Raw genomic sequence first — 12437 nt, 5'->3', positions numbered from 1 at the left:
CATTCAAATCTCTAATCCATTTTGAGTTAATTTTTGTGTAAGGTGCAAGATAATGGTCTACTTTCATTCTTTTGCATGTAGCTGTCTAATTTTCCCAGCACCATTTGTTGAAGAGACTTTCCTTTCTCTATTGTATGTTCTTGGCTCCTTCGTCAAAGATTAACTGTCTGTAGATGTGTGGTTTTATTTCTGGGCTTTGAATTCTGATCCATTGATCTCTTTGTCTGTTTTTGTGCCAGTATCATGCTGTTTTGATTACTATAGCTTTGTAGTATGTTTTGAAGTCAGGGATTGTGATGCCTCTGGCTTTGTTTTTTTCCCTCAGGATTGCTTTGGCTATTTGGGGTCTTTTGTTGTTCCATATAAATTTTTAGATTCTCTGTTCTATTTCTGTGAAGAATGTTATTGGGATTCTGATTGGGATTGCATTGAATCTGTAGATTGCTTTAGGTAGTATGGACATTTTAACTATGTTTATTCTTCTGACCCATGAACATGGAATATCTTTCCATTTCTTTATGTCTTCTTCAATTTATTTCAATAATGTCTTATATTTTTCAGTGTACAGGTCTTTCACCTCTTTGGTTAAGTTTATTCCTAGGTATTTTGTTTCATTTGTTGTGATTGTATTCTTGATTTCTCTTTCTGTTAGTTCATTGTTAGTGTATAGGAAAGAAACTGATTTTTTAAAATTGATTTTGTACCCTGAAACTTTGCTGTAGTTGTTGATTATTTCTAATAGTTTTCTGATGATTCTTTAGGGTTTTCTGTATACAGAATCATGTCATCTGCAAATAATGAAAATTTCAGTTCTTCCGTTCCCATTTTGATTCCTTCTATTTATTTTTCTTGCCTAATTGCTCTGGCTGACACTTCCAGTACTCTGTTGAATAGGAATGGTGAGAGAGGGCACCCTTATCTCATTCCTGTTCTCAGAGGGATGGCTTTCAGTTTTTCACCATTAAGTATGATGTTGGCTGAAGGTTTGTTGTACATGGCCATTATTATGTTGAGGTACTTTCCTTCTATACCTATTTTATTGAGAATTTTTATCATAAATGGATGTTGGATCTTATCAAATACTTTCTCTGCATCTATTGAGATGATCATGTGATTTTTACTCCTCAATTTGTTAATGTGGTGTATCACATTGATTGATTTGTGTATGTTGAGTCATCCCTGCATCCCTGGAATAAATCCCACTTGATCATGGTGTACCATCCTTGTAATGTATTGCTGTATTCAGTTTACCAATATTTTGTTGAGGATTTTTGCATCTAACTTGATCAGTGATGTTGGTCTGTAGTTTTCCTTCTTTGTGATGTCCTTGTCTGGTTTTGGTATCAGGGTAATGTTGGCCTCATGAATGTGTTAGGAAGAGTTCCATCTTCTTCAATTTCTTGGAATAGTTAGAGAAGGATAGGTACTAAATCTTCTTTGAATGTTTGGTAGAATTCTCCAGAGAAGCCATCTGGTCCTGGATTTTTGTTTTTTGGGAAGTTTTTGATTACTGTTTCAATCTCTGTACTTGTGATTTGTCTGTTCAGATTCTCTGTTTCTTCTTGATTCAGTTTTGGGAGGTTGTATGAGTCTAGGAATTCATCCATTTTTTCTAGACTATTGAATTTGTGGGCATATAGTTTTTCATAGAATTCTCTTATAATCCTTTGTATTTCTGCAGTATCTGTTGTAATTTCTCCTCTTTCATTTCTAATTTTGTTTATTTGTGCCTTCTCTCTTTTTTTCTTGGTGAATCTGGCTAAGGGCTTGTCAATTTTGTTTATCTTCTCAAAGAGCCAGCTCTTAATTTCATTAATCCTTTTTACTGTTTTTTAAGTCTCTATTTCATTTATTTCTGCTCTGATTTTTATTGTTTCTCTCCTTCTGCTGACTTTGGACTTTCTTTGTTCTTCTTTTTCTTACTCTGTTAGGTGCATTTTAAGATTACTTATTTGAGATTTTTCTTGCTTGTTGAGGTGGGCCTGTATTGCTATGAATTTCCCTCTTATGACCACTTTTGCTGAATCCCATAAGAGTTGGTATGCTGTATTTTCATTTTCGTTTGTCTCCAGGTATTTTTTAATTTTCCCTTTGGTTTCTTCAATGATCCAATGGTTGTTCAATAGCATGTTGTTTAGTCTCTACATATTTCTGACTTTCCCAGTTTTTTTCTTGTGGTTGATTTATAGCTTCATAGCATTGTGGTCAGAAAACATGGTTGAGATCATTTCAATCTTCTTAAGTTTATTGAAGTTTGCCTTGTTTCCCAACATATGGTCTATCTTTGAGAATGATCCATGTGCACTTGAGAAGAATGTATATTCTGCTGTGTTTGAATGGAATGTTCTGTATATATCTATTAAGTCCATCTGATCAAGTGTTTCATTTAAATCTACTATTTCCTTGTTGACTTTTTGTCTGGATGATCTGTCCATTGATGTGAGTGGGGTGTTGAGGTCCCCTACTATTATTGTGTTGCTGTTAATGTCTTCCTTTAGGTCTGTTAATATTTCTTTATGTGCTTTGGTGCCCCTGCATTAGGTGTATATATATTAATAAGTGTTATCTTCTCTTGGTGGAATGTCCCTTTTATCATTATATACTGCACTTCTTTGTCTCTCATTGTCTTTTTAAAATTGAAGTCTGCTTTATCTGATAAAAGTATGGCAACACTGCTTTCTTTTGGTGGCCATTAGCTTGGAGTATTGTCTTCCATCCCTTCACTGTGTCTATGTTTGTCTTTGGAGCTGAGTGCGTTTCCTAGAGGCAGCATATTGTTGGGTCTTGTTTTTTAATCCATTGAGCTACTCTGTGTCTTTTGATTGGAGAATTCAGTCCATTCACATTTAGAGTAATTATTGATATCTGGGGGCTTAATACTGCCATTTTATCTCTTGTTTTCTGGTTGTTCTATGTTTCCATCATTTCTCTTCCTTTGTATTTCTGACTGCCATTTCATTTTTGTGGTTTTATGAGGAGGATTTCTCAGTTTTCTCTCTTATTGTGATTTGTGGCTCTGCTCTGATTTTTTGTTTAGTGGTTACTGTGAGGATTGTATAAAAGATATTGGAGACGAGATAGACCATTTCCTCATAGCAACTTATCTCCATTAACCTAAGCAGGTTCCTTCCTTTTTGTCTCCCCTTCTGAGTAATTACTGTTACAAGTTGCTCTGTTTTTAATTTTGTGAGTTTGTGGCTAAGTTGAAGTGTTTATCATTACGTTTGGTGCTTTATTCCCCTTTCTTTTTAAAGCTGTAATTGAGTCTATGCCTGCCTAGTCTGGTAGAGAGCTGCAGGATTCTGATCATGTCTGTCTATTTATCTTCTTGCTCGGAACTTTGTAGACCTTTGCCTTTTTTGTTGCCAGTGTGAGGGCATCTTTAATTATTTCTTGTAGGGGAGGCCTAGTGGTGATGAACTCCCTCAGCTTTTGTTTATCTTGGAAAGTTTTTTTCTCCATCATATCTGAAGGAAAGTTTCACTGGATAGAGTATTCTTGGCTGAAAGTCTTTGTCTTTCAGTATTTTGAATGTGTCATTCCATTCTCTCCTAACCTGGAGGGTTTCTCCTGAGAAATTCACCAAAAGCCTGACAGGGTTTCCTTTGTAGGTTATTTTTTTCTGCCTTGTTGCACTTAAAATTTTTCTTTATCATTAACTTTTGCCATTTTTACTATTATATGCCTTGGAGAAGGTCTTTTAGCATGGATGAAGTTGGGCATTCGATTAGCTTCATTTATTGTAAATCCTAAACCATACCCACGTTTGGGAAGTTCTCTGCAATTATTTCTTTGAACAAGCTCTCTGCTCCTTTCTCCCTCGCTTCTCCCTCTGGAATACCTATAATCTTATGTTGATTTTCCTAATTTAGTTAGATATTTCTTGAAGAGTTCCTTCATTTTTTAAAATCTTAGTTCTGTCTCCTCCTCCACCTGTAGAATTTCTACATTTTTATCCTCTAGAAGACTAATTCTTTCCACCGTAAGATCCATTCTATCTCTAATGATTCTAGATGGTTTTTAATTTCATTAATTGTGTTTTTCATATCCAGGATTTCTGCTTGATTTTCTTTATAGTTTCAATCTCTTTGGTGAAGAGATTCATTTTATTGTGGAACTCCTTGAATTGTCTTTCCCTGTTTTCTTGTAAGTTGTTGAGTTTCCTCATGATGGCTATTTTGAATTCTCTGTCATTTAGATTGTAAATTTCTGTGTCTTCAGGGTTGGTTTCTGGAAAATTGTCATTTTCCTTCAGGTCTGAATTGTTGCTGCAGTTTCTCATGGTGCTTGATGAACTAACCTTTTGTCAGGGCATTTCTGGTATTCTTAGGATTCAGATTTCACCTGTTACTCCAGCGGGTAGCAGGAGCAGAGTTTCTGGCCTCACCCTGTCTGCTGGAGGCTGTGGGGGTATTAAGGGTACTTGCCCCAGCCTGGGATGTGTTCAGGCACTTGTGTGGGCTGTGCTTGGTGGACAGGGCTTCCTCGCTCAGACATGGACTAGGATCACTCCTTGGCATCTCAGGGGCCATATGGACTCCCCCTCCCCGAAGGCAAACCTGAGTGGGCTCAAGGCTGCCATGTCTTTTCCCACAGACACCTGGACACATTCCCTCTTTCAGGGCTCAGCAGCACTACGAATGCTTGCTTGGGGCCTGGGGAGTGCTTGCCTCAATGTGTAGATCTGCTGTGGTCTCTGTTTATGGTCCAGAGTGCTGCTGTACTTGGTGGGTGGGGCCTCTTCACTGGGACCTGGGCTAGGGCCACTCCTAGGCACCGCAGGGGCCCCTGTAGGCTCCCCCTCCCTACCAGGAAGGTAAACCCCAGTGGGTTCAAGGCTGCCACACCTCTTCCCACAGCTGCCCAGACACGTTGTCTCTTTCTGGGCTCAGCAGCACTGTGAGTGCTCACTCAGGCCTGGGGAGTGCTTGCCTGAGTGTGTAGATCTGCTGTGGTCTCTGTTTATAGTCTGCTGGACCACTGTGCTTGGCAGGCAGGGATTCCTCACTGGGACTCGGGCTAGGGCCGCTCCTAGGCAGCACAGGGGCGTGGTGGGCTCCCCCTCCTCACTGGGAGAGCAATAGAGATCACGAGTGTGGGCAACGGTTACCACTGCCTCCTCATACAGTTGCCCTGCTGCATGTCCCCACATTCGGGGCACTTGTGTGCCAGGCTGGAAAGCACACGTGTGGGTGCACAGGGCTACTTGGGGAGAGCAGGGTATGCTCACCTATCTCTGCCACTTCCTGGGAGGCCAGTCGCTCCATCCTCAGGTGTATAGCTGCATGTGTCTCTCAGGCATCTTGTTGTGCTGTGTGGACTTCCTCCGTTGGTCAGTGAATGTCCATTTAGTTGTAGTGCAAAAGGAGGAGAGAAAAGGGAACAGCTTACTCCACCATGTTGCTGACATCCTGAGCAGAATAAACCAATCTTTTTTTTTTTTTTTTTAAGATTTTATTTTATTCCTTTTTCTCCCCAAAGTCCCCTGGTACATAGTTGTATATTCTTAGTTGTGGGTCCTTCTAGTTGTGGCATGTGGGACGCTGCCTCAGCATGGCCCGACGAGCAGTGCCATGTCTGCGCCAGGATTGGAACCAACGAAACACTGGGCCACCTGCAGTGGAACGCATGAACTCAACCACTTGGCCATGGGCCGGCCCCAGAATAAACCAATCTTAATGGAGAAAAAACTGGGAAAAGCTATGCAGGATTTGAAATAGGCAGTATCCTTTACCCAGGACCTCCAGATCTAAAAATGTGTGTCTGAAGCTAACAATGGGTTTAACCAAATTTTAGTTGCAAGAAAGTCCCCAGTGACATTTTTTTTCTGAAGAAAGAGAAACTATAAATTTTCAGATGCCTTATGATCAATGGGAAAATATTAATGATATGTGTAACTACTATGTTGGGCAAATATTCATGGGGACTGTTACTGGTGATATGTTGAAAAGCTTGTCCTTTGTCTCATTTAAATTTATTCAAAAGAGTTACTTCTTTCCCTGACCCTATAGGAGAACTTTGGTATAGAACTTGACTTTTCTAGACACTGCACAAATTTAGAATATAAAAAGCCTAAGCCCATATAATAGTCAAAACACTATTCTTGAATTAAAACTGTGACTTCCCCCACACCTAGAAACTTGCAGTTGGGGAAGAGAGTGGTCAGCTTCCTTGCTCTTTCCTCTCCACCTGCAGCTGCCTAAGTGCCATTTTGGAGTAGAGGAGGGGGAAGAGACAAAGGGGTAAGGACAGCTCTTTTTGACAGGTAGTGTACATTTGTGCTGTCTGAGCTTAGTATTGCTTAAAGTTGACTCTGTCATGGGTGGTTTCGTGGGTTCTTTGAGTCTTCCCCCAACACCACCTGATGAAAGTTTCTCACCTGTGGTTCTCTTGTTATGGTTGAATCCATCTCCTTTCTGGCGGGCCTATTGTGACTCCTTTCTCAGCCCAGGCATCTTGCCACTCACTTTCTACTTCCTTCTGCTGAGGTCCCATGGCTTTTCCAGGCAACCTGCCTGGAATGAATCTGGCACATACCCATACTGGCTCTTTCTTTCATCCTTTGCCCCATCAAATTCCATAGTGCAAGCTGTAGCCTCCCTTGTGGCCATAGGTCACTTCAGACAGCCTCCTGCCCTTTCAAGTGTGACTCAGACACCTACCCATTGTGTCTCCATAAACTGTTGGAACACGTATAGAGCTCTATGGGAGGCATCCTTAAAGCCTTTCTATTGGCTTGGATTTAAGAGACTTGGAATTAAGGGAGCATAGCATTCTTTAAAGAAAATCTGCTCAAAAATTTCCTCCAAAAAATGTGTCAAATTCCTGACCATTTTCCACTTTTAAAATAAGCAAGGGTTTTAAGAGTCCCTTAACCACTTTTTGGCCATCTTTCTCTCTCTTTCTCTTTTTTTAAAGTCCTACCAATTGATTTTTCCCACAAACTCGCTTTAGGATTTATCCAAGGTTTTGGTCAAAACTTTCATTTTAATATCATGATACAAATTTTTTAATAAAAAGTCAAGATATATAACGGTAAGTCAAATATGATTTCAGTTTTATAAAAATAATTCATAGTTATATATATGCACATATAAAAGACAGAATAACATATACCAATATGGTGGGTTACTAGAAATATTTCATTGTCTTCTTTGTACTTTTTTATGTTTTAAGAATTTTGTAAGCTGAGTTTGAATTATCTTGCAATCAAGGGAAGGAAACACATTTTTTAAACAATGTTTTTCTGCAAAAGGAGGGCATGAAGTGTAAGATGAAGAGGTACCTTTCAGTAAAGCCAATGCTCAGCTTAGGCGTATGCCTATTGTTGGGTAGGTGGAGGGCAAGGAAGAATAACTAGAAGACAAAGTGTAAAGAAATTCTATAGGAACTTCTTCTTGCTTCACAACTCTCTTTATCTCTCTCGAATTCTAGCAGCAACTGGGAAAAAAATCCTAACAACATATATTCAGACACATATGGTCAGCATCATGAAGATTTGGACACCTCTAATTATGACATCCCTCTGTATGGTGCTACTGCCTGTGCTGGGAGGAATGAAGCAAAGGCCTAGCCGTAGGTGATGAGGCTGGGTTGGGGATCAAAGTGGGTGATAGGGCTGTGCTTGCTTCTGGATAAGTGAAGGGGTACCATGTCTGGCACATCTGACTCAGGATCTGCCTTCTCTGGATCACCTATTGGAGAATCAGATACTGTTTTATGAAAAGATCCAAGAAATTCTCAAGCTGAGGTCCTTTAATGGTACCTCTTCTGCCCTTGAAGGTAGCAATGAGTATCTGTAAACTTTTATATACATTCCATAAATTATAAGGATGTAATATTTTCCCATGTTAGGCTATCTTGCAGGGAGCACCAATACAGAGCTGTCATATCTTCCCATACTTCTGGAAGCTCTGTGTCCTAGCTATGTGTACTTTAATGAGTATCAAATAGGTATTTCTTAACATATACCTTTAGTTTTAGTGACAATATTTTTCAGAATGTTAAGAGATGGAAAATAGACATGAGATGGGTCCCTAGTAGGGAAAAGTTGGGGGACATATGATAAGAAAATGAAATCAGTGGAGGGGTCCAAGAAAATTGAGTGACAAAGACAAGAATTTGGAGAGAGGCTGAACTACTAAAGGCAAGATCAGCAAGGAAGAGAAAAAAAGGGAGAGAATCTGTTCCTTACTCTCCCTGGTCTAGCTTCCCATACTATGAAACAGTTGTGGTAATGAGGCTAGAGGGTATCTTAGGCCCTGAGAATGCCCATGCCATAAATGTAGATTTTATAGGAGGGCACATGAATACTGGGAGTATACTGAGTCCTACCTGTAGGATACTTGAGGAGGACCCAGAGGCCTGCAACACTGGTAGGACCTGGGGAGCAGAGAAGGCAAAGAGGTTAGTGAAGATGCAATGGGGTCAGTGAAAATGCCATGACTGGAATTTGGGGAGGCTTAGGAAGTCGATTTTCTTATAAGGTATCTATATACCTTGGTGGGGACTTGAGGTTGGGGTTCTAGGAGGGGCTGTTAAGCTTACGAAGGGCTTCCCTTTCCACACTTTTCTGTGTGGTCCCTGTCAGCCTCTTACCAACTCATCTCAATTTCAGTTGGTGATATGTTAACTGAAGAGTGCTGGGGAGAACCAACGATCCGTGAATGTAACAAGAGGTGTTCTAGAAGCTTTAAATGTATTGCCGTCAATCACACATGCTGCTGGACTTATTGTGGGAATATCTGCTGGGAGACAAAGTGAGTTGGGAGATGTATGCTAGGGCGTGTGTCTTCACCAATTGTCACCCTCTTCTCAGATGCTGTTATTCCTAAACAGATGACTGAGTACCCCCAAATCCTAGGCACAAAAATGGCAAAGGACAATGTCCTCTAAACCTGAAAAGCAATTCATTGGCAAATAAACCAAGACACCAGCTTGGGGCACGTTGCTTCTTTTATTGTATAAACAATGCCTGTGCTGTCGTCATTATATTACTCAATGGTTTGCTCTTTTCCTAGATTTTGTCCAGATTTCTAACCATTGCCTTCATGGTCAGACCTTTCCATGAACACTTTTGGCTCAGCTAGGCCCCAAATCTCTACCTTTCTCTGTTCAATAAACTGATAACCCCCTTACTCAGAAGTGGACAATTCCTGTATTTATGTCCCACGGTCTGGTGGGGATGGGAATATTAAGCTTGGGAATGAATGCTTTTTTCTAAGTGTTTCCCATTCTCTAAGCATCTAAACTTTTCCTCTTGCAGGATACCTCCTGAAGACAGATAAAACCCTAACCTCTCACCAGGACACCAGTCTATTCTCACTGAAGGTTGGGCAGGAGCAAATCCTTGACAAATAAACTCATTTACCAACAGTGGCCTTTGGCTTTTTTCCACTCCATTCTACTATACTTGATTGCCCTTAGTACAACCCCAATATTGCTCCCATCCTACTGGGCGCATAAGCTTCCAACTTGCTTCCCCATTAGATGACCTTAGAACTGAGAGGCTACTCTTATAGGCTTCACAGAAGAGAAGTTTACTTCTCAACTGCCACATTAATGTAGGTAATCGGCAAGCAGCCCCCTTTCATTCGGTTTTTCAGAGAGCAGGTCTCTGGTAAATTCGTTTCTCACAGGTATGGGTAAACAATTCCAAAACTATTTTACGTGTATACGAGATTGAACAAATTGGCAAATAACTGGTAGATGATAGGAGCCAGGTTTCTAACTGTCAGAGAAAAGAAGTTACAAAGGGAGAATACTAGAATGGCATAAAAGAACTTAAAAAATTGAATAAAAAGATAAAAGTCATCCTAGAAATAAAGATCGTCACAAGATACTCAAGACAGAATAAATTCAACTAAACTATAAGAGGCATTGAGAAAAATAATGAAAGAAGCCTGGAGACCAAAAGTGAAATGCAAAAAGTAGAAACAATAAGAGAGAAAAAGATTAATAAAGAAGACGGGCAAATAAAATCTAAATATATATAATAAATATGAAGAGTTTTTCCAAAAAAAGAAAAGAAAAGTAACTAATGTTAAAAACTACAATCGAAGAAAACTTTCCGTAAATAAAAGAAAACCTGAATCAATGTGAAAAAGATCCACCATATACCCAGCAACAGTGATCCAGAATATCCTCTGAAATCAGACGTTTGGTGCCCTCTAACACAAATTCTTACTTCAACCTTCTCACACCCTCACTAACGATTTTCAGGAAGTGGACCCTTCCCAAGCTAAGACACTGGACACTATATTAATTGACGGATGTACTCCTAGAAAATGTAATTTTAATGATATAATTTTTTACTTAGGAGCAACTTCCTTTGGATAAAACTTTCCTTGAATGCTACTTGCCATGCTCATTGTAATTATATTTGGGCTGATGGGCATTTCTTGGTGGTAGATATCGCACTCAGCACCTAAACCTACCACCTGCATTCCGGATAACTTTCTGTAGTTTCTTAATTAGATATCGTGGGTTTTTTAGAACACAGACAACTACCAGAGGTGGAGTAGGACAGACTTTGCTGGTGAAGGCATCTGAATGGACCCGGGAGCACTGGAGGCAGTCAAATGATGGAAATGAGGGAAGAGCTGACCGACAAGATGCTGTATGAGATAGGGAGGATACTTCTAAAGTCCTCCTATCTGCTTGGCATAGAAAGGGAACAGGTCTGGAGCAGTAGAAGAGAACAAAGCATGCAAAAGCAGTGGCAACCATGAGGATACATGTTTGGTTACAAACAGACCAGCCCTGATCTGCGATTCTCTGGGACTTGACACTTTGGAGTCCCAGATCATGGCAGAATTTGCATTTGCTTCTTCCTCTGCTTCCATGTGATGCATGGTCTTCCAGGGTTCCCCACTCCTCTACTCTACTTATTATGGAGACACACAGTTGTTGATTAAGACAGAACATGCAGTGATGTTCAGGCAAGCACTCCTTCCAGCCATAGCATTCTCGGTGTACTTTCTGAGTTCCCTGGGGCATGGTGGAGTGTCCAGAGAGAGTGAAGCCATCAGTTTTCACAAGGGAGAAAAGCAACTGCTTCCAGCAAAATTCATGGTCCACGGTGTTCATGCCAGTGGTAAGGAATAGGTCAGCCTGGTACCTATGGTATACCCGCATGATAGGGAGTACTGGACATGGACATGGGAGGTTATTTGTTATGTGGTCCCTGGCAGGTAACTTTGCCTCTCTTAAGAGTGTCTCTTAGGGTATTTGGGGCATGGCTAAGCACTGGGAAGAGGCTAGGAGAGTGAGGCTATCTGAGGAAGAACCAAGTAAGAGCTCTTGTAGAGCATTCCCTGACCACCACCTACCACCAATGACGTCTGTGTTGGTGGTTGATCATGATCTCTTTCCTAAGGCCCCCTTGTCCAAGGGCAGTTCTTAGCAGAAGTGGAGAAGATCCTCCAACACCAGGAGCCCTGTGATGCTTCTGAGGTGGGCCAGAGGCTCTGGCCTGATGGAGGCAGGTTTGCTCCTCCGATGTCTCCTTCACCGATGCCCAGCAGGAAGCACTGGACTGGAGTCTAATGCTGCACGCCTGCCTCAGCATGGCCTGTCTACCCAAGTTCTTCAGACTTGACTCCAGGTCCCGATTGGCCCCATGGGACCCAGTCCCTGGATCTAGTCCCAGGACCACTTCACAGGACTTGTGATGCACAGAGTAGTAGGGAGTCTGTACATCAGTGATTAATTTCCCCTGACTCACCATGAGACCATAGGCAAAATCCATAGCCTTCTTGTGCCAATTAATCCTTAGCGGCATCACCATGAACCACCTGTTCCCACACCCGTGGCTGCTCTATGGATTAAAAAGTAGAGAATGAGGCCATAAGGAGGAGGACTTGGGAGAGGTAGGGACCACTCAGTTAATGGAAGGCAGTGGAGTCTCAGAGCCTGCAGCCCATTCCAGGCTCCATCATAAGAGTGGCCATATTGGTAGAAGACGGAGTGGAGAAAGTTTGAGGTTAGCATAGTCTCTTGGTTAACATAGACTCTCACCTCCATGCCTACGGTCTCACCGTAACGGAGAAGAATCGAGAAACAGGGAGTCCAGAGGAAACATCCTCCTCTAACTGCATCATGACCTCTCAGTCTGTTTTGGCCTTGGGGCATGTCACTTCACTTTCCTGGGATTCATTTTCTTCATTGTAAAGAGACAGTAATCTGAACCTCAGAAGGAGAAGGAGTGGGGTGGGCCAAGGCTGGAAACATGAATGCAGTCCTTGGGGGCCTCCTACTCTGTGCCCCAGGGTCTAGCCTCCACCCAGCTCATGTTTAACTTGGCCCTTCTGACTCCAGGGTAAAAAATGTTCTCCTAGTATCAGGAGATGCCACACATGAGAACTTTCTCCCCCTGGGAGCACTGGTTCAGTAAGCAGAGCAACAAGGGTAGAGCCTCCAGGGGCCTGGCCAGGGTG

The 12437-nt window shown here is 41.5% G+C and overlaps 1 protein-coding gene and 1 long non-coding RNA gene across 4 annotated transcripts in view; one reads left to right on the top strand and one right to left on the bottom strand.

The window, feature by feature from the left end:
• Nucleotides 1-9375, top strand: part of WFDC11 (WAP four-disulfide core domain 11) — an 11455-nt gene extending 2080 nt beyond the window's left edge. Inside the window, exons 1-4 of one of the 3 annotated variants that reach the window (XM_070247172.1) lie at nt 5268-7035; nt 7435-7575; nt 8618-8759; nt 9266-9375. In XM_070247172.1, coding sequence (XP_070103273.1) covers nt 7479-7575; nt 8618-8759; nt 9266-9287 — 261 coding nt within the window. In that variant the 5' untranslated portion in view covers nt 5268-7035; nt 7435-7478 and the 3' untranslated portion in view covers nt 9288-9375. Of the gene's footprint in view, nt 1-5267; nt 7036-7434; nt 7576-8617; nt 8760-9265 lie in introns of those variants that run through there. The other 2 variants (XM_070247171.1, XM_005604666.4) reach the window with 2 other exon arrangements.
• Nucleotides 1-12437, bottom strand: part of LOC138920084 (uncharacterized) — a 23456-nt gene extending 11019 nt beyond the window's left edge. The window contains exons 1-2 of the long non-coding RNA XR_011430741.1: nt 12019-12437; nt 5231-8382 (exon numbers count right to left, since the gene is read on the bottom strand). This is a non-coding gene — a long non-coding RNA (uncharacterized lncRNA). The remainder of the gene's footprint in view (nt 1-5230; nt 8383-12018) is intronic.

The sequence above is a fragment of the Equus caballus genome, chromosome 22 (assembly GCF_041296265.1).
Source record: "Equus caballus isolate H_3958 breed thoroughbred chromosome 22, TB-T2T, whole genome shotgun sequence".
NCBI lineage: Eukaryota > Metazoa > Chordata > Mammalia > Perissodactyla > Equidae > Equus > Equus caballus.
Note: the sequence above shows the minus strand (reverse complement) of the source record. Positions and strands in the feature narration are given on the sequence as shown.